The sequence below is a fragment of the Haemaphysalis longicornis genome, unplaced genomic scaffold (assembly GCF_048455015.1).
Source record: "Haemaphysalis longicornis isolate Haplotype H1 unplaced genomic scaffold, Haemaphysalis longicornis Haplotype H1 scaffold_2, whole genome shotgun sequence".
Lineage (NCBI taxonomy): Eukaryota > Metazoa > Arthropoda > Arachnida > Ixodida > Ixodidae > Haemaphysalis > Haemaphysalis longicornis.
Genome location: NW_027526295.1, coordinates 20268887 through 20294888, shown reverse-complemented (window position 1 = coordinate 20294888; position 26002 = coordinate 20268887). Strand labels below are relative to the sequence as shown.

Sequence of the window (26002 nt, the reverse complement as noted above, 5' to 3'; positions counted from 1 at the left end):
CAAATATCACTTCTGTATTGATTTGTTGTCCCATGTTTGCGTAATGTCTTCTTCTTCTTCAACAATGTTGACAAGTATGAAGATTACACCGGACATAGACGGGTAGATTTAGCTGTGACAATATAAGACTATTGCGCAGGCATTGTTTTGCTTTGGCCGGGTGGCTGAATCGAGTCACAGACAGACAGACAGACAGACATACAGACAGACCAAAATTTCTGGGTTTGAGTAGCCCAAGAAAGGTTATCGTCTTTAAAAAACACGCTTCCGCTTACGCACGGGAAATGTGTTGTAGCAGATGACAACACGATTCGGCGTCCTACAAGGGACGTCACTTGTAGGTGGCGCCACGGTATGTCCTCGAGGCCAATACAAGATTGTAGAAAGATGCGATGGAAGTTGAGATGAGTGCAAAGTAAGGCTGTAACCATACTCCCTCGTAGAAGGCCATGCTTCACTGTGCAACGCGTAATGTGACAAATACAGTTTGCAAAACCAAGCTTACAATGATCTTGTTTTAAATTTCGGCTTCACTTACAAACGCAAACGGTTTACTAGTGTTGCGACTCAGCCCGCAGCTGTGCTTCGTTCAACTTTCCTCAGAAGTGCGGCGAAGCCTCCACTTTGCGCCTTTCAAGCAGGCCCCCCTTGTCGGGGACTCACACTTGCAGCCGACGGAAAACAAGCTGCGACATACCTGGATCTCAGGCGCCTCGCTTTCTATCAACGCGATTCAAACCGGCGTTGGCAGACGAGGTACGCTTCAACCTGTCCGATGGACGCAGAAGCTGTTGCGGGGACCTTCTCTCTCCCCTCTCTCGGGCTCAGCGTGCGCCACTACTACCAGCCCCGCACGAACTCTGCAAAGAGTGTTGAGTGTGTTTGTGCCGTACGTGTCGTGTGCACAATCTAGAGGGAACGCTTGTTTTGACAGTTGGCGCTTTAGGTATAAATAAGAGCCGGCAAGCGCTGTAGTTCATTCCTGTTTGAGCAGTGAATCAATGGTGTCACTCTGCTCGAGTCCTGTACTGTACCCTCATCTGTATACTGGCTTCGGCTCATCTCTCCCTATCAAGTTAACAAGTTACGTTTGCCTACGGCTTCTGTACTTCTTCACGGCTGCAACATTGGCTGGCTGCTCACTTCACCACGCTACCACACGTATGTCGGAGGCGACAGAGCTCGGCTCGAGTCGGCCTTTCCGGATGCAGCAACGGGTTATTAGCGGTGCGATGACAACGCCAGAACACTTGGAATACATCTTTAGGAGCAACCTTTAGGAGCACCTTGCGTCAAACTAGGAAGGGGCACTGACACCTGGGGTGGTATTCTCGTGTTTTGTCCCTTTTGCGTCCCTTTCAAAAGTGTCCCTTTTGAGCGAGCCCTGATTGGCTAAAAGCGAACACCGGATGTGACGCCATCCAAGCACGGCGGAGCTGTGAGCCGTGGGTACCCGGAGCAGACGATTTGGAGCAAACGATTTTTCGTCGCCCTATTGTTGGTTCACTCGCGGAACAATAAACACATAAAAGATACTCTGATACGGTTTCAGTTCTTTAAAATGTGTTTGCAAGAACAGTTACGGTATTTGAATCAAAGGCCCACTGCTTAACCGGAAGTACGTCACGATGAAAGGTGCGCGAAAGGGACGGTTTCAAAAGGGAAAGTTACCAGAATACCGCCCCTGATAGGTTATGTTGAAGTCCCCGAGTTTCCGTTCCACACGGGAACGAAACACAACGCCATTTCCTGTCAAGGACCGTCTTTTGTGTGATTGGCTCACTTCCCAGTACACACCTAACCTCGCACTCAAGGCGACTGGCTTGAGATGGAGTCATATCAACGGTTCGCGACGAAATCATTATCGTGAACGTCGGTGATGCTCGGTGATCGTTTGGTGCGATTGCTTCGTAGCCTGAGTGCGAAAGCGAACGAGTGCGCACTGCGGGTTCTCCGTGCACGTGAAGCGCGGGTTGAGCTGTTCGCGTCACAGCCAATTAGGTGTGAGCGTAGAGTTCACATACGTTCTCTCCCCCTTTCGAAGGAAGGACGAATGCGAAGCAGTGCGTACTGCTCTACATCTTAACGTGCTCCTTACACTGCAGGTGCACGCAATCGGACAGGCTGGTAGCCACACATGCCACGAGGGGAAATTGTAATAAAAGGTTTTTGCACCATGCATAAAAACTTTCAATTCTTACAGAGGAAAACAAATTTCCCCTCACTAATGTTACGCGGAAGTACTTACAGACTATGTACAATATTGTGTACTTCAAAATAGCGATTGCAAGGCATTTTTTTCTAATTTATTCTTGTCAGTTACGTTTTCTGAAAGAGCGGATCACTTTTTGCTTTTCATCGCCTATTATGTTCATTCCGAGTGGCATCAGAGACAGATTGGTGCTGGCATTACCTTGCTGTGCACGATCCGGAGCAGACCCCTACAAGGATTGTTGAAAGTCAAGGCAGGTTTGGGTGTCCTAAAGGAATTTCAGGTACTCTGAATGAACTTTGTATGAAAACTCTGTTGCATGTAAACCAGGACTAGAAAGTTGGAATCACCCGCCGCGGTGGCTCAGTGGCTAAGGCGTTGCGCTGCTGAGCACGAGGTCGCGGGTTCGATTCCCGGCCTCGGCGGCCGCTTTTCTTATGGAGGCGAAAAGCAGAAACGCTCGTGTATTCGAGATTTCGGCGCACGTTAAAGATCCCCAGGTGGTCAAAATTAATCCGGAGCCCTCCACTACGGCGCGCCTGATCGCCTGAGTTGCGTCGGCGCGTTAAACCCTACAATCAATGAAATCAATCAGAAAGTTGGAATCCTTTTGCAAGTGGAGCGCAATGCCATCAAGGATGCCACGCAGTGCTTGAAAAAAAATTACACGATACTGTTTGGGGGAGGGGGAGAATCTCAAGGTCAGACATGCAGGTGAATAAAATAGCCGGGATCAAAGCTGGACTGGCGTATCGAAAGTAAAACGGCCGCATAAATGACATAACACAAACCTGAACGCTTCGCTGCTGGTTTATGTAATCACACAGCTTTGCTCGCGACGAGAAAATTTCCAGTTCAAGGGTGCTTTGTATATGTCCTTTCCAAGCGATTTCTTCATTGTTACACGCACAGACGCTCACAGGCCGCAGCGGACAAGTCTACCACTGACATGACCCCATTTGATTCTCAGCGATGGGGCCTCGTTTTAGGCTCAACTCTTTCTCGGGGGCGCTATGGTGTGTATTCGGAAAGTAATTCCTCAAGAAATTATTTCGTTCTTGTCTGAACAAATTTTATTTAGGAATCTAAAAATTGATCAATTTGCTAACCGAATAACGATTACATTTCGCCTTACTGCAAAAACTGATTATAATACCGTTATGGGCACGGTGGCACCACGAACATGCGGACCGCTGCTAACCCGTTCCTGTTTATTGTACAGGTATTTGGCCTCCTGCATAACGTCAACGCCACGCGTCGTGGCAAGTGCAATGCCGATCCCACGGCGCATGACCAAGATAGGACCGACTGCCTCGTGCCGTACCACTTGGAAGGGCTGTCATGGACCGTGCTGCCCCGTCACTCGTCCACTGCGCGCGCAGAACGACACGTGATGGAGCTGCGGATGACGACACCCGTCTACTCGGCTATAAAAGGAAACCCTGCTCAAGGCACGATCACTGGGCACGGTGGCACCACGAACATGCGGGCCGCTGCTAACCCGTTCCTGTTTATTGTACAGGTGAGAAAGCATTATGGAAAGTGCTTTTGCTCTAGCGACCCTTTTGTAGTGGTGCTGCCGTGCCCACGGCTTTTCTGTTCAGAGATTTGTTGCCTGCTGTATGACGTTGCTTCGTTGTGCCGGAAGATACTCTTGCTAGGAGGGGATATTGAGACCAACCCTGGTCCAGACCTGGCTAAAATAGCGAAACAACTCAACGAGATCGCTAATGATATTAAAGAAATCAAAGAAAAGCGGCTTGGAGATATTGAAAGGAAACTTGATGCCTTAACAGTACTTGAAACCAAGGTCTCCTCATGCCAGGAACAGATTGCTTCCTTGTCTACTACAATTCAAACCCTTGAAAACAAGCTAGACGACCTCGAGAATCGTAGCAGAAGGTCTAACCTTATCATTTACGGACTCCCTGAAGCTGAGGACGAAAGTAGCGACACGCTGGAGCATGCTGTAAACCAAAAGATAGTCAAAGGCATTCTTGATTTGGATCCAGTGGGTATAGAGCGCATTCATAGGCTGGGAAGGCCATCGTCCGGAAAAGTAAGGCCAGTAATTTTCAAGCTGCTGGATTCAAGGGACAAAGTTGCCATTTTGAAAAAAGGAATCAAATTAAAAGGCACCAATTATTCGATAGGCGAGGATTTTTCAAAAAGACTGAAAGAGTTGAGAAGGAAGCTCTGGCAAAGTTCTAAGGAAAACCGCGATAACGGAGACAAAACTTCGCTCATTTTTGATAAATTATACATAAACAAAAAGGCGTATGTCTGGGATGACGAGAAAAACGACAAAGGTCCTGTCCAAAAAAACGAAATCGCAGAGTCAAGCCGCCCAAGTACGCGAAGCCAAGGGCAATTACAGAGCTAATTGAAAGGCATGCCAGTGTCTCAACTGTACGCTCCGCCGATCCACTCACTGCGAGGATCACATCGTCTTGCTCAAACATAAAAAATGTGGTGAATGAAAAACAACTAAGGCTACTAAATATAAATGCACGTAGTGTGATTAATAAGATGGATTCACTGGAAATTCAATTATTGCAACATGATCCGCACATAGCCGTAATAACTGAAACTTGGTTGAGAAGCGAAATTGGTGATGAAGTTTTCCCGCCCCATTACAACGTATTTCGCAAAGACAGGGCCACCAGAGGAGGGGCGTAGCCGTCCTAGTAAAGCCGCCATTAGAGGCTAAGATTCTAGCCAATATAAGCAATCTTGAATGTTTATGCCTACAGATTACGTGCTGGGGCCATAGGTTTATTTTGTACGCGTGCTACAGGCCTCCAGACTCAGCTCCAGATTATCTAATCACGTTGCAAGAACATATGTCCCTGTATCTTAATAAAAAAATATTTTTGATAGGTGATTTCAATTTGCCCACCATCGACTGGGAACGGTTGCAAACTTGTACGCAGCCTAGCAAAAATGAGAATACTATTTTTAACATCATGCTCACACACGACCTAATTCAACTAGTTAAACAACCTACTCGTGTACAAGGACAGTCGAGCTCTATTTTAGACTTGGTGTTTGTGAATCGCGACTTTTCTGAGCATACTGTATTGATAGAACAAAGGTTATCGGATCATAGCCTTGTCAGCGTATCTATTCCGCTACTGAAATTCGTTTGTTATAAAAAAACGTCCGTTCAAACTTTTAAAGATTATTCTAGAGCAAACGATGCTTGCGTGATTGAACATATGGAAGCGGCCTTAGTTGACTTCAGCGATGATGTCAATGACGCATGCGCTCTTTGGGATCGCTTTTTGGAAGTTTGCCGATTCTGTATCACCAACTTTGTACCGACCAAACGTAAAAAAATGAACAAACGCACACCTTGGATGACGCGCAGTATCATCCATCTAAAGCGGAAAATTAAACGATTGAAAAAGAGGCATGCCCAGCGAAATGTGATCCAAAAGCTACAAAGAAGCCTGGCAAGTGAAGTGCAACAATCCAAAGACTATTACTTTAAAACGTTAATGCCAAACTTCATTAAAAGTGACCCAACAAAGTTCTGGAGTTATCTATCCGATAACAAAAAGCCAGTGATGTCAATTTCTGTCAAAGGGCGCACAGTTACAAATCGCCGTGACATCGCAAATCACTTCAACATTTATTTTCAGAGCGTGTTTGGCAATTCAGCAATATGTGTGCCAGAAATGTTTTTGTTTGAACCGTGTGAAGCGAATTTCATTTCTTATTTTGGTTTGGTTTCAATGCTTTTAAACTTGAAAGCAAAAAAATGCTCCGGTCCTGATGACCTTCCGAATGTGTTTCTTCGGCGTTATGCCTAATGCATCGCCAAATTTCTTGTTGTAATATTCCAAGCGTCCTTGTTAACTGCAACACTACCACGTGACTGGAGGATAGCTAGAGTCATCCCTATCTTTAAAAAAGGGGAACGATTAATTCCGGATAATTACCGTCCTATATCTTTAACTTCAACATGCTGCAAATCAATTGAACATATCATAGCCAACCGTATTCTTGAATTCCTTGAAAGACACTCGATTCTAACAAGCTTCCAACATGGTTTTAGGAAAGGCTATTCGACTGTGACTCAACTGGTCACCGTCACAGACGAGTTTGCAAAGGCCCTTGATAATAATGTTCAGGTAGACACAATTTTTCTTGATCTTAGCAAAGCATTTGACAAAGTTCCTCATGACAAATTAATTCAAAAATTAAAAAATATAAATCTTCCGGAAATTTTGGTAGCGTGGGTGTCTAGGTATTTGATGAATAGATAGCAGTATGTTTTGATTGATGGTCATGCTTCGAGCTGTCTTCCTGTCACATCCGGAGTGCCTCAAGGTAGTGTTCTGGGGCCGTTGCTTTTCCTTTTATACATCAATGATATCGTCACTGTAGTTACACCCACCACTCATGTCCGGCTGTTTGCAGATGACTGTATTTTATTCCGTGAAATCTCCAGCATGCAAGATCAAATAGAACTTAACACAAACCTGGACAATATATACAGTTGGTGCAGGGAATGGGGCATGGTTGTCAACGCAGAGAAAACTGTTTCCCTCCGCATAACGCGTAAAAAATCTCCATTCGAATTTCAGTACACACTGTGATCGTGCGCGGTGAACCAAGTCAACAGCTTCAAATACTTAGGCGTAACGTTCACTAATAATTTTTCCTGGAACTTGCACATAGACAACATCTGCTCCTCCGCTTTTCGAAAACTGTGTTTCTTGAGACACAAACTTCGTAATTCGCCTCCAAGTGTTAAACTTCTTTGCTACCATTCATACGTTAGACCAAAACTTGAGTATGCTGCTGTAGTATGGGACCCGTATACCAAAAATAACATTGATAAATTGGAAAAGATTCAGAGGAAAGCTGTTAGGTTCATTTTTTCAAAATTTCGTCGCATGGATTCTCCCTCTGAATTAATGATTGCCAATAACATTCCCACGCTTCAGTTAAGAAGACAAAAACTTCGTCTTGATTTCCTCTGCTCACTTATTAACCATGAATTGGCTATCGACCCCTCTCTGTATACATCCGCCCTGACCACAAGACACACGCGGCACCATCACCCTAGATCGCTAACACCATACCAAGCGCATACTGATACTTACAAATTTTCTTTTTTCCCGCGTACCGTGGCTGAATGGAATTCCATTGCTGAGCCATACTTATTAGATACTGTATAGCCCCGTTTTTTTTGTTATTGTTGTTGTTGTTTGTGTCTCGGATTGGCAATGCAATGTCCGCCGTTTCATTTTTTTTTTTGTCCCTTATGCTCTTTATGTATTGTGCTATTCAAGTGCTCGTCCTGCCAGGACCACAACTGTGGTCTGCAGTATGTATTAAATAAATAAATAAAAATAAATAAATATCTTTGCAGTAATGTTATCACTGCCGCAACTGTTGTGGCATTGACGTTATAGCAACCAGATAAACCTTAAAACTCGTCTTCGCCACCCAGTCATTCCCCGATATTATTCCTGTTCACTAACAATACGTACCCCAATTGAAAAGCGTGATTCCGTGTAGGACCTATCGAATTATACGACCTATGCTTTATCAAATAGTCACCGAAACTTGGCTAAACCCGTCTGTACGCGATACTGAAGTGCTTATCTCGCTTAAAGATTTTGACATATTACGTAAGGATCGAGCCAGTAATGTGCACGTGCGATGGTGGCGGGGGAATAGCAACTAATCGCCAGCTGCGATGCAGCGCAGTTATATGATCAACATCATTGAAAATGTTCTGGAGTTGTTGCAATACCTGTTTTCCACCCGTGCTGATTTATGTGTGCTATCGCGCTCCTAATAGCGACAGCTCTTTTGCGGCTTTGTTTCATGACGCCTTGTTCGCAATGAAAGGTACTCACTAGAACGCCCTCATTTTACTATTTGGCGATTTTAATTTTCCTTCAATCGACAGATCAGACCCCGCCCCTATGGTATGATCTAATCCCATTGCACCTCAGTTTGTTGAAACGTGTCTACTTTTGGGTTGTCGGAAATTGTCACGAATCCAATGCGAGTTACTGATCATTCAGCCAATAATCCCGGTTTAATTACCACGGATCCTGACCGTGTTTCACCTCCTTGTTATCTCCAAGGGCTTAGGGGCCACGAAGTCTTATACGCAACTTTTCAGTGCGGCCTTCAAGTAACCAAAAACAAAAAAGAAACCTTTCACCCTTTACAATCGTGGCAATTATCAGAACATGTACCGATATCTTAATGTTCTCACTGACAACTTTGCGAACACTTTTTCCACCCCATCTGCTGGATACAACTGGGAAATAGTCAAGGATGAAATGCACCGCTTAGTCAATTTTAGGTGCGGAGTACCTTAGGACTGCACAATGTCATTCAGCGTCCGTGCGCATAGCGTTTACAATCGGAAAAAAATCACACAGGCACCGGTAGGATGCGAACCTGTACCTGACAGGCCAGACAAAGTTAGTGTCAGTCGTCTTACCCACTGGGCTACGACCGTGGGTTAGTTCCCGAGAGTCAAACTGCTTACTCCGTCGCGTGTAACGGTACGGAGTACCTTAGGACGTCCCAATGTCCGTCCGCGTCCATCGATGCGCCCACCACCATCAAGCAAAAATCAAGCAAAATTCGATTTGAGCTGTAAGTTGCTGTTCCATTTAAAGAATAATCAACGTGCAACTGGCGGCTCAGATCGAATGACGGACGGGACGCAAATGAGATGTCACTCGGGTTGCAACTTGGATGTCATTTCGAGTCCCCGTACTGCGCACCCTCGTCATCATCCACGGAGTGAAGATGCTGCCAGTTCTTTGTTTATCAACTACCACAATAACTGAGCGTCTGTGCTGTACTTGGTTTAACTTCGCTTTAAAACGCCTTAATGCAAAGAAAAAGCGCTTGTGCTATTCCGCAAGATGTACTAGACGGAAGTCTGCCTGACAGAAGCACTACGCTGCTGCTAAAGACTAATACACGCTAATTGCAGAAAATAAGCAGAAGTTCTGCTCTAACAAATTGCTGTCAATGCTACAAAGAAACCTGAAATGAATTCGCAAGAATTTAAACCCAGAACCGTCTAACATTAGCATTTGCTCGATAGCTCCGGATACCCTTCCCCGATGCTAAGTATACGATATCTTAAAGGGCTGGTGAAGTGGTTTTGAAAGTGGGTAAATGTTTGTTTTTTACAATTAGTATGTTGCATAGTTTATGACTGTAAAAAAAATTTCTTCATATCTCGCTTGGGGACTGAGATATTCGTCGATAAAGTTGACCCGACGCCCCGCCCACCGCTCGCGGCTGTGCCGCCGGAAGAGCGAGAAACCGAGAGGCAGCGACCGGAAGTAGCGTCATATTCGGAAGACGGCCAGCGGCGTGCGCCGCCGCTTCGCTGTGGCCCAGTTTTCTCAACGAAGTTCCGAATTAAGCAGACGTGAAATGTGCCCTTTATTAATCTCAATTGTGTAGAGTTGCTACCGCGTCGATTTTCAACCGTAATGCTGCTGTGTGCTTCCCTAAAGCGACTCCTAGATACCAGAGATTTCCTACCCGAGCGCCCGTGGCTACTACATTGCCTTCACGAGTAGTCGCAGGGCCGGCCGTGTCGTCGGGTGCTCTGTGCTTCATACGCGAAGAGACTGGCTCGAACAAATATGCAGGTACCCCTAGTTCCTGACCCATTATTATAAGGGGATTAAAAAATTCGTGGGACCGCAGCGCTCAGGGCTTCGTGAACTTCTTGCTCGTTTTGCCGATCGACGTTGTTGGCTGTGACGGAAACTGAGCTGAGTAGCTAGATTTTAAGAAGAAATCAAGCAAGCATTTTCTGCGCGCGGAAGCGCTCCGCACACTCGCCGGTCGTGCATTCCCGTACGGCGCACGAAACGGCTCGCACGCACCACGCATGCCGCGGCAGCGACCGCTCTTCGCTGCCGGCCAGAATCAAGGCCGTCGCCAAAAGCAAGTGAACGTGCGAGTGAGTGGATGAATAGTGTGGTGAAAAATTGTGCTAGGGATTGTTATCCAAGGTGATTTTGAAAGAGGTGGTCGAATTTGTATCGCGATGCGGAGCGCCGACCGGTCGCGCAGCGCGTCGTCGGCAGCAACCTGCCCGAGCACGAGATGCGGCGAGAGGCCGACGGATGGCGTTACCTGCGCGCAAGAATGAACATAGCACCGATGGCTAGAATGACTATCAACGTGAAAATAAGGTTCGCACGCGAGAAATGGGATGATAGTGCGGTGAAAAACTGTTTTAAGGATAGTCATTCGCGATTGTAGAGGTAGCAGTGACCAAATATCGGTCTCGGTGCTAAGCATAAAGTTCCCAACCTCCGAGGCGATCCGTGCAACCGAAGCTGGCTGGAGCTGTTCGGGAAGGTGTTTTTCTAAAGTTCGTCGGCGACAAGTGTGTTGCGTTTTGGTTCCGCTACATTTCGGGTGACCACAACAGTTCGGTTCTCCTATTCTAAAACTGCGTTTGTGCAGCACTGACACGTTCCGCTGACCGGCCGCGCAGCGACCCGGCACCAGCACCTCCGCGCGACGTAGTGACCGGCCGTTCGCTAGCTGCTGCTTGTACGCATCGCAGGCCGCTGCACACAGCTTGTTGTACCGCCTGCCCGAATGCAAAAACAAAGTCGCACATGCGAAGAAGGGGATGATGATGTGTCAAAAAAATGTGCCAGGAGTCGTGACTAGCGCTGGTGGTAAAAGCGGCGAACCAATATCTGCACAACTTCCCTGCACCCGAGAAGCATAAGTCGGCCATGAGTCGTCGGGGGAGAACCTCTTTCTCAAGCTCGCCGCGAGCGAACTTGTTGCGCTTATACTTCCTTCAGGCTCTCATATTCTAAGGAAAGATTGTGTGAACCCTCCATTCACCAGAGGTCCTTCGGGCCCGTATCTGAACGGGAACAGAATGATATCGATGAGATCTTCAGGCCGAGCAGTCACGGCAGCGCCGGCATTTCCGAATATGACGTCATCTGCAGCCGGCCAATCCTGAAAGGCAGCCAGCGCTCTGACCGCGCCGCCGGGCAGGCGTCGTTTATTTTGACGAAAAAAGATGGCTTGGGTGTATTTATACATAAAATAAACACGTTTTTCGAATTCAGCGTCAAGAAAACCTTAAAGTAATGCCCCCAACAAATTTTTTTTGAAAAGCTCTTCACCAGCCCTTTAAATACAGCTTTCTGTTCGGTATTGACTAGCAAGCCTGGCAGCGGCTTTACTGATATGCCAGATGTTTGACATCCTTCCGATACCAGCATTACTTATAGCCCTGCTGGTATTGTTAAGGTATAGACTCACTGTGTAATTCTTCCTCCACTGGGATCCAATGTGTTAATGCAAAACTTCTCAACAATACGAAATAAGGATCGTCAATAATCTTCTCCCTGATATTTCAACAACCCTTGGACACGAGAAGTTTTCTATTTGGATAATCGGCAAAAACACCCCTGTCCTCAATAAAAGAAACCAATAATCCCCTCTTGGTTACCCTCCAATCTTTATAACGAGTTTATTCTTTAAAATCATGGAACATAATATTTACTCTCATGTTGCAAATTGTTCTATCGTCAGCCAACATTTTCAATCCCAACTAACGTGGTTTCCGCAAAGGCCACACTTGCGACACTCAACTTGCTTTATTTCTTCACGACCTGCATTGGCATGTTAAAGTCAACATTCCAATCGACACCCTCTTTTACTATTCGAGAAAGCCTTTGATAAAGTACTCATTCTCGACAAATACTTCAGCTGTCTCTCCTCCAGTTAGGGTCGTCTACATTAAACTGCATATAAAGTTTTCTTGAAATCGCCAACAGTTTGTTTATGCCAACTTGAACGCACCCTCACTGCCCCCATTTCTTTCGTGTGCCCCCCAAGGCACCCTGCCGGTGCCCCTCCCTTTGTTAGCTTATATGAATGACCTACCCGACGTTGCTTCTTGTAGTATGCACGTCTTTGCGGATGATTGTGTTGTTTATCGGCAAATAACTGATTCGTCAGATGAAACTGCCCTTCAAAAGGATTTCCTCGCTGTTCAAGAGTGTGGAAGAATTGGCTCATGTCACTTAGCCATCTATCGTCACCGTCATTCTAATAATACCACAGTACCCTCCTCTACGTCCGTTAAGTACTTAGAGATCCACCTTACTCATAATTTAACCTGGTCTAACCATATCAGTCATGTTACTAACGCAGAAAATCGTGTCCTCGGCTATTTACGTCGCAACCTTTCCTTGCCACCATCACCTGCTAAACTACCCGCATACAAAACACTCCTACTTTCAAGACTTGATTGCGGCAACACCATCTACGACCCGCACCAATCCAACCTCTGAAATGCGACTGAATCCATTGAAAACTGCGCAACCAGATTCATCCTTTCAGACTATGGGTATCACTCAAGCGTTTCGGCACTGAAATCGCTACTTCGCCTCCCTCCTCTCACCTTCTCTCGATTGATAGCATGCCTGTCTCTTTGTCACCGGTTCTTTTATTCTTTACCCCAAAACAATCAGTTATGCTATGCTCACATAACGGACGCAAAGCCCATATCGTGATCTTTTGACGTAAAAAAAAAACAGCGTGTCACGCGGTTAGGTTGGCTGAGACGTGAAATGGCGTCATTTCTCTAAAGTTATTGCGATAGTTGCGGCAACAGTCTGAATCCGGCTTTAATCATACCCGCCCGTAGAGCCTCTCGCGACAGTAACTGTTACGCTGTTTACCCACAACTAGTCAACACTACAACTTTTCAGGGTTCATTTTTAAAGCAAAGCTTTTTACCTCTACCCTCCCAAGGGTTCTTTCGCGACCATTGGTGTCAACAGAAAACTCACGCGAACGAACAAAAGAATTTACAGGCCCCGCCAGGAATCGAACCTGTAACTAACCGAGTAACAAAGCGGGATCCCATTGTCTTACCGATTTAGCTACGAGCCCACGCGGAGACGGGGAAGGCAGGTGGTCCACTCACCAAGCAAATCTACGTGTTTACCCTCTGCATTCTTGCGGAATGCCACGTGATATTGTCACGCCAACTTTCGCGCCGCTGTGCGCTCCGCCAACGGCACGTCTAGCGGCCCTGTGCGCGCCTTGCGCGTGTGCTAGGAGTTTGAAAAATTAAAGGAACGTTACACCAACGCATGGCACCTCACTTCTAGTACGCCAGTGTGTTAAAGCTTGTGGCCTCAACTGTTCACGTGATAAATCACAGCTCCTTATCATCCGCCCGCACTGCAAACGATACATCAAGAAACACATTCAAATACTGCTTGATGGCCAGGTCACCCCCCAAGTCCCAGCATCAAGATCCTGGGCCTACATCTCCAGGCCAACACCAAGAGTGGCGTATCGTTGCAGCGCCTCAAACAGCATCAATGAAATCATACACATGATCAGGCGAGTTGACACCAAAAAGCGAGGCCTCAAGGAATCCGACACCTTTCCATTATTTCAAGCTTTTGTCCCCTCGTGAATCGCTTACGGCAACTTTCTGTATTCTTCTCGGCAAGGAGGACATAAAGATGCGTTATATTATGTATAAAAACGCGGTTTAGCAGGCCCTTGGTATCCCATGAGTGCTTCCACAGAGAGGCTGCTTAGCACGCGGCTCCACAACACGGTGGAAGAGCTGATAGAGGGCCATCTTTCTAACCAGAAGCTCCGAATGAGCAGAACTGCGCCGGGTCGCCGCATTCTTCTCCATATTGGCTGAGCAGCCCAGAATGTCACTCCGCTTGATGTACTCCCGGACTCTTGGCGACAAGAACTAAAGATGCGGCCTTTGCTTAGAAATATAAACCCCTCACACGACGAGGGCCGCCAGCAAGTACGGGTTCAAGCGCTGAAGACCACCTTCCATGCAGATTATGTAGGTATTTATAAAGACGCCTCCAAACGTTGAGGGCAGCAGTACGCCAGCGTCTTGGATACCTCCAGAACCAACCTCCTTGCGTGTGCCTCAGTCAAGGCCCAAAACATGACGGCAGCAGAAGAGGCAGCCATCGCCTCCGCTCTCACTCAACCGGGGGTTCGGAAGGTAGTGACCGATTTCGAACGAGCCTAACGGAATTACTAGTCGAATTGGGTGTCCCGGCTTGCACTGCGTATGCTAAAAAACCACTCCCCAAACGGTTGCATTCACCTCATCTGGACACTCACTCAGGCTTCCATGGAGGCCAACGAATACGCCCACCAACAAGCCTGCGCTTTTAGCCCCCGTGCTATGGAGCTGCACGAGGACAGTCGCCCGCTTGTCTTGTTCAGGGAAATTACCGAGCATTATCGCCTTCAGAGACAGACCCTACCTTCGCCTTACTCTGACCTTTCCAGAGAACAACAAACTACCCTGCGGCTCATACAATCCTGCTCCTTCCCACACACGACGCGTCTTCACTTAATGCACCCAAATCGCTACGACTCTGAATTTAAATTTTGCTCAGGTGTAGGAACCCTCCGCCACATTATGTAGGTGTGCGACTTTAGCCCTGAGCACCCTCCTCTTTTTCCGTCAACTACGCAACAAATACAATGGAATCTGCGGCTTTCCAGCCCCCCTCTGCCTACCCAGCTTCAGATGGTCTGCGGAGAACTGGCGGCGCGAACTTCATATGGGCTCAAGGGAAGCAGGAACTACTCCCCGGGGCCGCACTCTGGGTGGTTCAGGAGTCTGAATAGAAGTATTTCGTCCTCTTCCTCTCCCTTTGTCTCTGCCGCCGATCTCGTCGCCTCCGTCCGCAGCGGCAGAGACGGAGAAGTGAGATCGTCAAACACCGGGTTTCAGCTTCCTTTATTTTTTAAAAAAAGAGTTTCCACCAATGAAATGCACCAATACAACTCAACCAAACACCATGCATCATGCATCATGCATTGATTGAACCTTACAATGAATATCTTTTTGAAGTAATAAAGGGTGTGGTTAAGTGCATCTCACTTTTCTCAGGATTGAGTCTTTGTCGAGCGACGTGAGTGAATTTAAGTGATGTCGCATAAGTAATCGTTGTGGGTGCCGTTTACAGCTTTGCTTTCTAACCGCATCTACAGGGTGGTATGGAGCACATTTTTTGTTCATAAATCACAAGACTGGAAGAATCTTCCTGCCAACATTGCCGTTATTACCGATAGCAGTTGCTTTAGGTCTGCAATAGAAGAATTGTGTTCTGATTTCTAACCCTTATTGTTTACACCTTTGCACTGTATTTTGAATGCCTTTTTTCCTGCCCAGCCCTCATGTTATGCCCCCAAAAGGGTCCTTCAGCTACCAATAAATAACTAAAATAAAGAAATGTATATTTACTAAGCTGATTGCCTAATTTACCAAACAGGTGGTTGGGTGGAACCTCCTTGAGAAATTAGTGCCCTTTCACTCTGTCAAGAAGGATTACCTGCAAATCTGGACGAAGTCGACGGAGTGCACGAAACCAAGCACGTTTATTGTGATTTGTAAAGGAGCACATTTCCCATCAGCTGAAGGATCCAAGCTTTGTTCTTGAGGGCAAACATGAAGCTGCCTGTGCCCCCCCCCCCCCTCGTCATAAGCATCTTACTGTTTGTGTAACACACAAACGCAATCTGCTATACCAGTAAGGACTCCGGACAGGTCCCATTTGGCCGTTTAAAGTTCGCGTTTAAGCCTGGCAATAGCACAGAGGACATGCCATCCATCAGTACGGGCATGGAACCTATAGCTGCGCGTGCACGCCCACCCACTCTTTCTCCCAGTATTTTCCAGTACAAACCTGCGCACGCATAACCCAACAACCGTTCATGTGCGCGCGCTTAGAAGTGGCAGACGCGGTCGAAAATATCTCCTTAAAGCCCTCTGAAGAAGTGATAATGGCTTGATCTGGCGTTGGAAGCGGGAAAGTTGCTGTTCATCCGGTAGGGATTCGCCGCCGGTACTCTACGAGCTGAAATTAAGGCGGTAACGGCTGCACCAGCAGCTTTACTCTATTTTTGCCCCCGTTCGCTCTTGTGTTCTGGTCAATGATTCAATTGTTGCTCTTCTTCCTCCAAACGAACGGCATGCATCCGTGCCATAATGATTGAGAACCTGGAAGCCCTAGAGCTCCATTCTCGCGTACAAACATGCGGCGGCTTGGTTATCTTACTGCCTGTGTAAGATCTCTGCGTAACACATGAACCCACATCCAAACCACTTGATTTAGGAGGACAGCCGACTAAGCGCATTGAGCCACGCAATTTCGATATATAAACCTCCCACCAGCACAACCGGCATTTTTTCAGTAGCGGCACGAAGCCCAGCTGTTCGCGCAAGACCCCCTTTTTGCACCGGCCAACCGGGCATGCATAAACCGGCTACCGGTGAAGGTGCATACTTAGGCGTGAAAAACACCGGCGAAAATATCGCTTGGAATGCCTTCCAACCTGAAAAAGAAGTATGGGCTCACGCCGGCATTCCAACTGGGAAAGTTTCTTGTCAATTGGGATGGATTCGCAGCTACGTAAAATTTGAGGGGAAGCGGCGACGGCGGGTTTCGGTCGTTTTAGGGGGTAGCCCTGTGGCATCCGTTACCTGAGCTTCGCGGGAGCGGTGTCTGTTTATGTCCGCGTAACCGAGTGAGCCAGCGCAGTAGCGACGAAAGAAAGAAAATGGAGAGGAGCACCTAGCGAGGGGTGAGGTGGAGTACGACACGTGCGGCTACGGCGTCATCTCTGTCATTGCCTTTCCCTGACAGGTCTCATGTGTTGCCACAAAGGAGATCCCTCCTCCTGACACTTCCCCAGACGCTGTTCCGTTCTCCGCTAATCCAAACCACGGGACACATCAAAAAGATTCAAACACGATTTCAAACAAGATGTTCGCTGCTGTTTTGTGCGGGGCTAATCCGAACCATGTGACATTTGCGCGGGGAGTTCAAACACGATTTACAAGATGCTGGCCGGCGCCGTCGGCGGGCTGCATGGTAGCAGCAGAATAGCGCCCGTCGCCGTGCGTTCGCTGATCACGCGAACGCTTCCTGAGACGCACTAGAAATGTGCCGTGACCGAGGAGACTGGAGCTCGCACTGCGTAAAAATTTCGTAATAGGGTGTATAGTAATTGTCAGTGCATTCTTGACACGCACCCGTGCTTCTGTTTATTTTTCGTAATAATCTGATAACCGCACTACCGGCGTTAGCTACCGACTGCGCAACTTGCCAAAGGGCATCGGTGAAGACGAGGGGAAAAAATTACACCACCTTCCCACGTGGGAACCCTGAGGGGATGCAAAGCCGTGGAGTAGTAGCGTGTTAATTGGTTGTTTGAGTAAACACACGTGTAGTAGCGTATTAAATGTCTTCTTTATTTATCGAGTAGTGGGGAACGTTTTGCGGCTGCTCGTTCTCGAAGCGAGGAATCCGCTGTTCGACGCTGGCGTTTCGAAGCGTTGTCACGTTGCCGAACGCCATCTGGATCAGCTACTCGCCGCTGGCGTTTCAAAGCGGCTTCTCGTTCTCGAAGCGAGGAATTCGCTGCTCGAGACTGCCGTTTACGTTCGGCCTCGTGAGCTCTCCTCTGAGCAGCCTTGTCTTCGGAGGCATGAGACGAGCCAAGCGGTGAGGAGGAGCGGCGATGGGGAGAGCGGCGTTATCTCAGCTGGTTAGGGCTCCTGTAGCGACAGGGTTGCTGGTATTTTCCTGAGCCGGCACGAGACAAGCACAGCGGCGAGGAGGAGAGCGGCGTTATCACAGCTGGCGTGGAGAGGGGGACGACGAGGAGAGAAGCGGACGCCGGACGACGGAGGGTCGACTAAGAGACGCTTTGCATCTAAAATAGTTGTGAAGGTAGTGTCAGCGGTGGTGAGGAGGAGCCCCGGAGCGCCGCCGAGTAAATCGATCACACCAGAATGAAAACTGGGGTAGGTTAGGCATATACTGCTTTGCAGTAATATCGGCCGAAGATAACGTCTATTTATCACGTTACTCCACTATTTTTCCGAGTACAAGAGAGCGCTTGTTTGTCATTTCTGAAGAACGTACTATAGAGCTACGTCACCCACTCCAACGCAAGCGAGTTACTAACGGGCATTTCGGGAACGGTGGAGCTGGGGATCTCGAGTTTCCGGCACGCTAGGTTTTACAACTAATGGGCAACGTGAGAATAGGCCAAGAATAAAATCAGCTCCCCAAATTTTGTTTCTCGCGTCTTGGCATTTGGTGTATTGCTCCTTATTGAATTTACATCTATGAGACTCACGCAGATGTCGGCTTTTCTTCGTTGATTTTTGTGTTTCCCACTGTTCGCGTGCTTTCCGTGCTTATATTTTAGAGGACTCTATTTTAGAGGAATATATTTTAGAAGTATTGCGCGAAACTGATCGTTACCGCAATTGTGCGTCAATGTGTGTGCCACCTTACCGAATGAATGCTGGAGTTTTGCCTAGAGGGAAAGGCGTGCTCCGATCTTGCGTGTTTTTCAAACAGAAGCTTTCTTTGGCTCTTCCCCTGGTCTCGATTGGTCTGCTGCTGCTGCTGCGGCTCTGTCCGCCGTACTTACACCAAAAAAGGCCGTCTGCCCTGCGGGTTCGGGGCGCACTTCGAAGTCGCGCTAGATAAGGATAGCTTCCTAGGACTATCCCCGAGAGTTAACTGGGAAAGCAACGTGGGTGGGGTTTGTTGTGGCATATGGGTCGCCTGGGAATTTCATAGTTCTTGCGCTTGTAGCCGGTGGCCGCTTTGCGAAAGAGACTGAAACGCTGAACATTTCTTCGTACGTCTCGTACTTTTCCACAGAATTACCACGGCCCAGCTTCCTGGAATACCAGAAGATACGTCCCCTACAACGCCACTAAAATGACGTGGGCCAGTTAATTTCAACCCAGGTATGCTTCAATAAAAGCTACGCTTTACGCCGATTCCCACCTCTGCTTAGAATCCCCGAGTTTTTACGCGTTCGGTCTTTCGCACGCAGTTAAGTTAGTCAGGAAGCTGCATCGTGTAGCTTCAGGAAGCTTGGTCTTCGTTATAGTTATACCCGTCCGGGTGTTTATATGTACTTTGCTTGGTACGCAGCCGTCGCATACTCATCTAAAACCAACCAGAAGCGTTACGTCACTTGCACCTAGCAACTTGCAAGTATAAATCGAGATTGTTGCCCCGCAACATCTACGAGAAGTTGCTTTTCAATTCAAACTCTGATAAAAGCCGCTGTCAACCACGACAGGTTAATTTTTCTATTGCTCAGCGAAGTGTCCAAAGAGCCACTTTGAGCTGAAGCAGGCATATACCCGCTATAACATATACTTGCGTTAAAGTGCAATAGTTGCAATAGATCCCGTAGCCAGATGCAGCGCGTTTTCGCACTCCTTCTTGCCGTAAGCGCCGCCACAATCAGCAGCCGAGGTGGGTTATTTCGATCTTCACCAGCAGGCACTTAGAAGCTCAGTTTGAAAAAGTAACATCACCGCACAAGCTGCACTCTTAATCTGGTTCCATGTAAGTTCCAGTTAAACGGGGCGATCCACATATTTTTATCTGGATCCAAACGAAGAATAACTGGAACGAGAGATATAAGTGGATCTTATCTGGAACTGTCCATTTGTTTTCTTTAGGTTTGTGTTTATTATGTGGAACCGAATAAATGAGGGGATGCGCTGTCGGCCGTTCCAGTTACTGTTCCACTTATGTCCCAGTAAAAATTTTGGACAGTGCTTTTGTATATTTTTTGCTCGTGTCTTGTTCCACATAACTTGTGCGCTGCAGTGAAGTATGTACTGAATCGTGCATTAACTGTAACAATGAACCACATATATATTTGACGCGCTTTGGCGCACAAGCGCACGCACAAGCACTTGCACGCACACGCCCACAGATATAGATACAGACACGAACGCACACCCGCGCACCCACACATACACACACACATGCATGCAGTCACACACGCACACACGCACGCACCACATAAAATTTAATAAACTTCGTCGATACCTATGGAACTGTCTTAGAGCAGTTTACTTATATAAGACGGCTAAGACGTATTTTCAGTGACGTTATTTGACAGAAAACAATATGTCCACTGCTATAACAACACCGTACAATGCATGAAAGGTGCGAGAAACGGGTATCTTAGCGAAAATAGAAATTTCACGAACCCCTTTCAGGTTGTCTGCGGCGCTCAGACCGCTTTAGTGAATATCGTCTTTTGCTAATTGCAGACGCGCAGTACGTCTGAAATCACCAATGACTTGAATTTCAGAAGGACCAGATGTCCCCAGGTTCTCCTTCTGCGTTTGGGATAGAGCCGTGGTAGTGCTGAAGAATTCATTGGGCTTTTGTGGATACCTCATAAAGAAATATATATAGTTGTTGAGACTATTGCAAGTTCTGCATTTGGTTCACAAAGCGTCGCAGAAACATTGTTTTTTGATCAATGCTCAGCCATCAGCTCGCTGTGTTGTAGTACGTGCACAATTTTAAGTGCTTTACAGGAACGTATGAATGGCTACAATCTGCTGTAAAATAGGTACTTAGTCCACTTTATTTATGCCCTGATGCGGTATATACATAGTGTTAACCGACTGTGCCGCATTTTACACTGCACGCAGCATGTCACGAATGCAGTTATATATGCTTGGATGTTCGTTAGCATTTTTCGTCTCGTGCATGCTATTAAGGGTGACTCACCTGATCCAATTCATATGGGACTGACTAATTCATGACGCAAATTTACTAATTCAAAAGCACCATGTACCGATACAAGAAGTTTTACAAATTCACTGAAATGACACTAACGACCTGGTTTGCTTCTTCTAGAAATACAGTAGACCCTCGTTAAGACGAACTTGGTTAAAACGAACACTGATTAAGAACCACAACATTTTTCTCTTGTAACGTCCACAATGCAATACACCTCCGCTTAAGACGAATTTCGGATAATACGCATACATTTTTACGGTCCGTTCGGGTTCGTCTTAACGGGAGTCTGCTGTATATCATTTCTTTGCAGAGATAAAAAAAAACAAGAAACGCATTTTGGTTTATCCAGTCTTCACTGGAAGGTGCTAGCGGTCTCACCATGCGAGAGTTTTATTTCTTTGTTTCAGTAGAGAAGCGACATATATCTAAAATAAGCAAACTAGGCCGTTGTGAATATCGGTATGTATTTGTATAACTATTCGTATTGGTGCACGATGGTTTTTAAGTTCGTTGGTCATGACGTAGTAAGTCCGATAGGAATGCTAACATGTGGGTCCCTTTTAATTTCCACAAGCAAAAACAAGAGCCTCTTTGCAAAGAGCGGTTGACTGGGTGAACGGAACTAAACCTAGATATACCGCGTGATACCTGCATTATTTTGTATGTATTAATGCTGAAATGACATTGTAATTCCTAATTATGCTGTGCAGTAACGGCGAAAATACGCAGAGTTAACTTGCTGTTCGATTCGATGGTGGTTTATTTATCACAAAAAAAAACAACATACAAAGGGTATATACAGTTGTTGTGTCTTGTCATAGTAATTGAAGTTCATTGAATGACCCGCCTTCTCCAGCTGTTTCCCAGTTGCTGTTTTCCTGTAGTATTGGTGTTCAGGAGGGAGAAGGGCTGGGAAACGGGCCGTGGTATTATTACTTACTAATTAGCTGTAAGTAGCTTTATATAACGTGGGTATCTAAGAGCGTCGCAGTATATTTTATTGACTACGGAAAGGCTTGTTGTCAAGAAAAGCAGTAAATGAAGCCACGCCCTTTTGCGTTCATTGTAAACAGTAACGGAGAAATTGTCATCCAAAGTTAAGCTCGGATATCGCACGCACTCACGGCCCTCCGCGAGAAACAACTTTAGCCAGTACTAACGCGCTAACGCGGCTATTATCTGAGCTTTGTTTCGGCCTCAGCGGGCGTAAACGTCCGCTTAGACGCATACGCCCGTTTTCCGAATCCAATAAAGCCATCACGTGTGCCGAGTTTGTATGAGTTCTTATGCGGGCGCATCGCCAAAGCCTCCGCGAGAACGAAAGTACGCCGAAGCCATGAGGAAAAGACCGCCACTCCAGTAGCGCATTCAATGCGCATGCGTCAGCAGCAGCACGGCAGAGCTGTTTTTGCGTTGATTCACGGTACAGTGGGGCTGCAACGGGTACGATGACGACGGATTAAAATCGGGACCGCGTCAACACTTTAAACGACAGCAGCGCTCCCGTCTTCCAGGATTCCCTCCGCTAATTTTACGGTCTTCCGCATGCAGCGCCACCAGTGGCACTCCCAAGCGGGTTTCTCAATTGCTCGCGCGATGCGCCTGATATATACTAAAGAAATTCTCGGTCACGCTGGCGAGAACCGAACGCCGTTAGCACTTTAAATGGGGTTGATTGCGGCGTGCAACTACGAATTTTTTCATATCCCTGGGCCGTATTTCCTGCTCGACGAAGTGGAGTTTTGCCAGGAGGCGCAAAAAAGGTCAGTGCTGCTTATTTATGTGCTGGTAACGGTTGTTGTTCAGTGACATCCTTGTTAACTGCGTCCGATAAACTAACCGCGTCTATGCCCGTTGTTCGTGTGTCGTTCATGCTTGTGGTCGCGGCGTGTAACATTTTGTGTTGGAGAAACGTTTGCAGCCGTAATTTACCAAAACTCCCGTGTTCGTGGGTCAGAGTCGGCTGGACATTTCTGACTGCGTACGTCAGAAGTTCCTGGTTTGCGCGTTTCATGAGTGGATGTTCCCTTACTGTGTGGCTTTGCTTAGTTGTATATTGACGGTAGCTGTGTATGTCTGCGGTAGCGAATCTTCTCGGGTTAGTCGCTCGCGATAATCGCGCGTGCACACGTGTACAACTTCCAAGCAAGTTTGTCGGAGCGTCCGTCCTTAGATTTATTGGTATTTTTAAAACTTGCGTGGTAATTGCGGCGTTGTGTTAGTCTGATGAGTACAATGCCATTTACTGTGCTTACCAGACCGGGTGTCTTCGACCTTGCCCGTTGCGCGCAAGGTAGACGCTATTTCGAGTTGTGTTGATGTGCTTTCAAGGCGTCAGCTTACGTTTATCTGTGCAGTGTGTTATGCAGTTCCATGTTTCTTCCAATTTCTTTGACCAATTGAGATGATCTATTTTACATTGCCTGAAGTGTAGAGAAATGGAAGGGACAGTGGTTGTCTTAGCCGTACCGCAGTAACAAACGTTTCTTTTGTAGAGGGGAAGAAATATGTGGAAACACGCAGCGGGTATATAGAAAGTGTGCTGCCGTTTCTATGCTGTTAATGTCAGTGGTAACTTGAGACTTCAGGATAATTATCCAATATCCATAATTAGTGGTTGCTACTTCACGAACCGCGTTAGAAATAAGCCACTCTTGCATTTTTATGCCGTCAATGTCGGTGCACCCAACATTAACATCACTATGTGCACCCAACATTAACCCATTTCTGTGCTTCCTTGAACTTAGAAAATATACTGCGAAAGCAGATTGCTACATTCTATATTCGATCTGTGTAACCTGTCCAGATGCAGACTATGGCTGACTGTGGAGAAATTTGTCTCTACACTGGTAGTTTGCGACAATTGTTTTCTTTTGTCTGAAGAACAGAAATTAAAACGAATTATTTCCATTCCTTACATATACTTGTGAAATCATGGCTGTGGCATTCACTGTGGCTGAAGACATCTTCGGCACGCCGAGGCGTCGTTGTGACAAGTGTGACAGATTGTGAATGCATTGTGGAAGTCATAAAGCCACGAAAGAGTGCCTCTTGAGTGTTGCGTATTATACAGACGTTCACCACTCCGCATGGAGCAATGACAGGTGAGCCTAAAAATGTTCAAATATTTTTATATTTAAAATTGTTTCGCCTGAAAACGTTACCAGGGCTCGTGATGCAAAATAAATTTTAGCACAACTAATCAGGCCTTGTACGAGATCTTGTAGTACTCCCTTCTTAGAGGGAAGCGTAAATTTATGCTTCGATATTTTTATACTGTTTTTATTTCTAGGAAATAGGGCAGACCGGGACTTAAAACAATGGAACAAGGAATGCATACTGCCATTTTTCTGGTTCTTGAAGGCGTGTGTTCACCGTTCTTGAAGTCGTGTGTTCAAAAAAAAGGAAACACGTGAAAGCCGTTGTACGGGATGAAATCATTGCATTCTACAAGTAAGTACGCACTCCCAGTTCTGGAACTTTGATGGTCCCTTTTTAGGTAGTTGCATTATACGTAATGGCTTCGGAACACCATTTCAGTGACAACTTGACCTGTAGGTGAAAACGACAGTAAGAGCTTTTGGGAACACGTTGGCAAAACTTTCCTGGAAAATCACTCCGAGGAGGCCCTGCCAGGAACGCCTGCATCTTAATTTTAGTTGGGTAAGTTGGCATTTTATTTTTGTGGGACTCAATTTATGGTAGTGTTTATTGAAGCTGGCATTTTATTTTTGCGGGACTGAATTTGTGGTAGTTTTCTTTGTAGCAAAATCTTACTGTTAAGAATAAATCGTGAACTCCAAATTGGGAAATACCTTCACATTCAGCCTGTTTCGGATGCTGCAACATGTGGACAAAAAGACTATTATTTTGCATTCAAATTTTGCAAACATTTTGCTTTCACATTGAGAGTTGCTGCTGTGATAATACGGCGCCACGGCCACGCCCAATGCGGTTGCTTTCCAAAATTAGAGAACTGCCATTGACAGTCTGTGCTAATATTTTTTGTACATTGTTAGCAGCATTCCCAGAAAAGAAACCAAGAAATCGCTGATATTTCAATCAATTACTGTTCTATAAAAGGGGTGTCCTAAGCAACTCACTCATTTATAGCCACCGTCTAACAAAATTTTCTTGTTCCTTCCTTAAAGGTACATGACGTGGTCCAGTTATTCTCGACGTCCAGTTATTTTGAGAGAAGAGAATGGCAGCGTAAATATTGTCTGCAAGAAACACGTCATGGATTTTCCGCCTGCATTGTTACATCAAGATGTGGTCATCCTCCTCGCCGTATATTTCATCTTAATCTCCTGAAACTTATGCGACTTTGGAGAGTTCTTGGGACTTTTGCAGAGAGTTCTTGGCCATTTAACAGTGGCCTGATGTCATTTAAGTTTAAAGCTCTGTTAAAAGACTCGATGTGGTCACTCTACTTGGGGTTTTAAATTATTGTTAGACGTTTAAGCCTATTCGGAAAGATATGTCGTGGTTCAAATGATTGGTAGATGCAAGCGGCATGTCAACTGCAAAAGTGAAGTGCGTTCCTTTGCAATTTTTCATTATTGGCACAAAGTGCAGGCTGCCTTTGCCGTTACTCTGTTACTCTGTTAATGTAGCTAATGGCACTGCACTGTAACGTTTTAATTATTCAAGTGCAGCTCGAAATTTTTTTTCCATGGCAGTGCTGCTGTTGATGGATGCAAACGTGAGAGTAATTATTTACACAGACGGTTTGGGGTTTTATTACTCAACTTTTGTACTGTATCTTAGCTGACACCTAAGCCCTAGAAGAATGCGAAATATACATATTTGGCTTGAAAAAGTTGTTTACTATGGATAAAGTTGCATTTCTCGCTTGTTAGAGGCAGTGCTTTGGTCACAAGCATACTGTCGTCATGATAGTAGGGTTTGTATAGCACGCAACTGAATTTTACCTCAGATAAATGTTCGGGCTGGAAAAATGCTTCCAAGTTCGCTTGGTAAAATTGGTCACCTGTATGTTTTAACGCTACCTGGCTTGGTTATTTGGGATGTCTGAATTGTTCTTGAGGGAATTAATAACGTCTTTAGGGTTAGGCTGCTTGATAAATTTTAAAATGCGTAACATGCTCCGAGCTATCTGGTTTGTAAAATTTTGTAAGATTCA

General features: G+C 46.3%; 1 protein-coding gene and 1 long non-coding RNA gene across 2 annotated transcripts; both read left to right on the top strand.

The window, feature by feature from the left end:
* Positions 1-3395: 3395 nt before the first annotated feature.
* LOC144167858 (uncharacterized) lies at positions 3396-14896 on the top strand. The gene is made up of 2 exons (XM_077697010.1): positions 3396-4563; positions 14790-14896. The coding sequence occupies exons 1-2, from the start codon at positions 3396-3398 to the stop codon at positions 14894-14896; spliced, it is 1275 nt and encodes a 424-aa protein (XP_077553136.1).
* Positions 14897-22519: 7623 nt separating this feature from the next.
* On the top strand, positions 22520-25392 carry LOC144167009 (uncharacterized). The gene is made up of 5 exons (XR_013321815.1): positions 22520-22619; positions 23819-23960; positions 24149-24309; positions 24397-24519; positions 25008-25392. It is a non-coding gene; the product is annotated as an uncharacterized LOC144167009 (long non-coding RNA).
* The last annotated feature ends 610 nt before the right edge of the window (positions 25393-26002 follow it).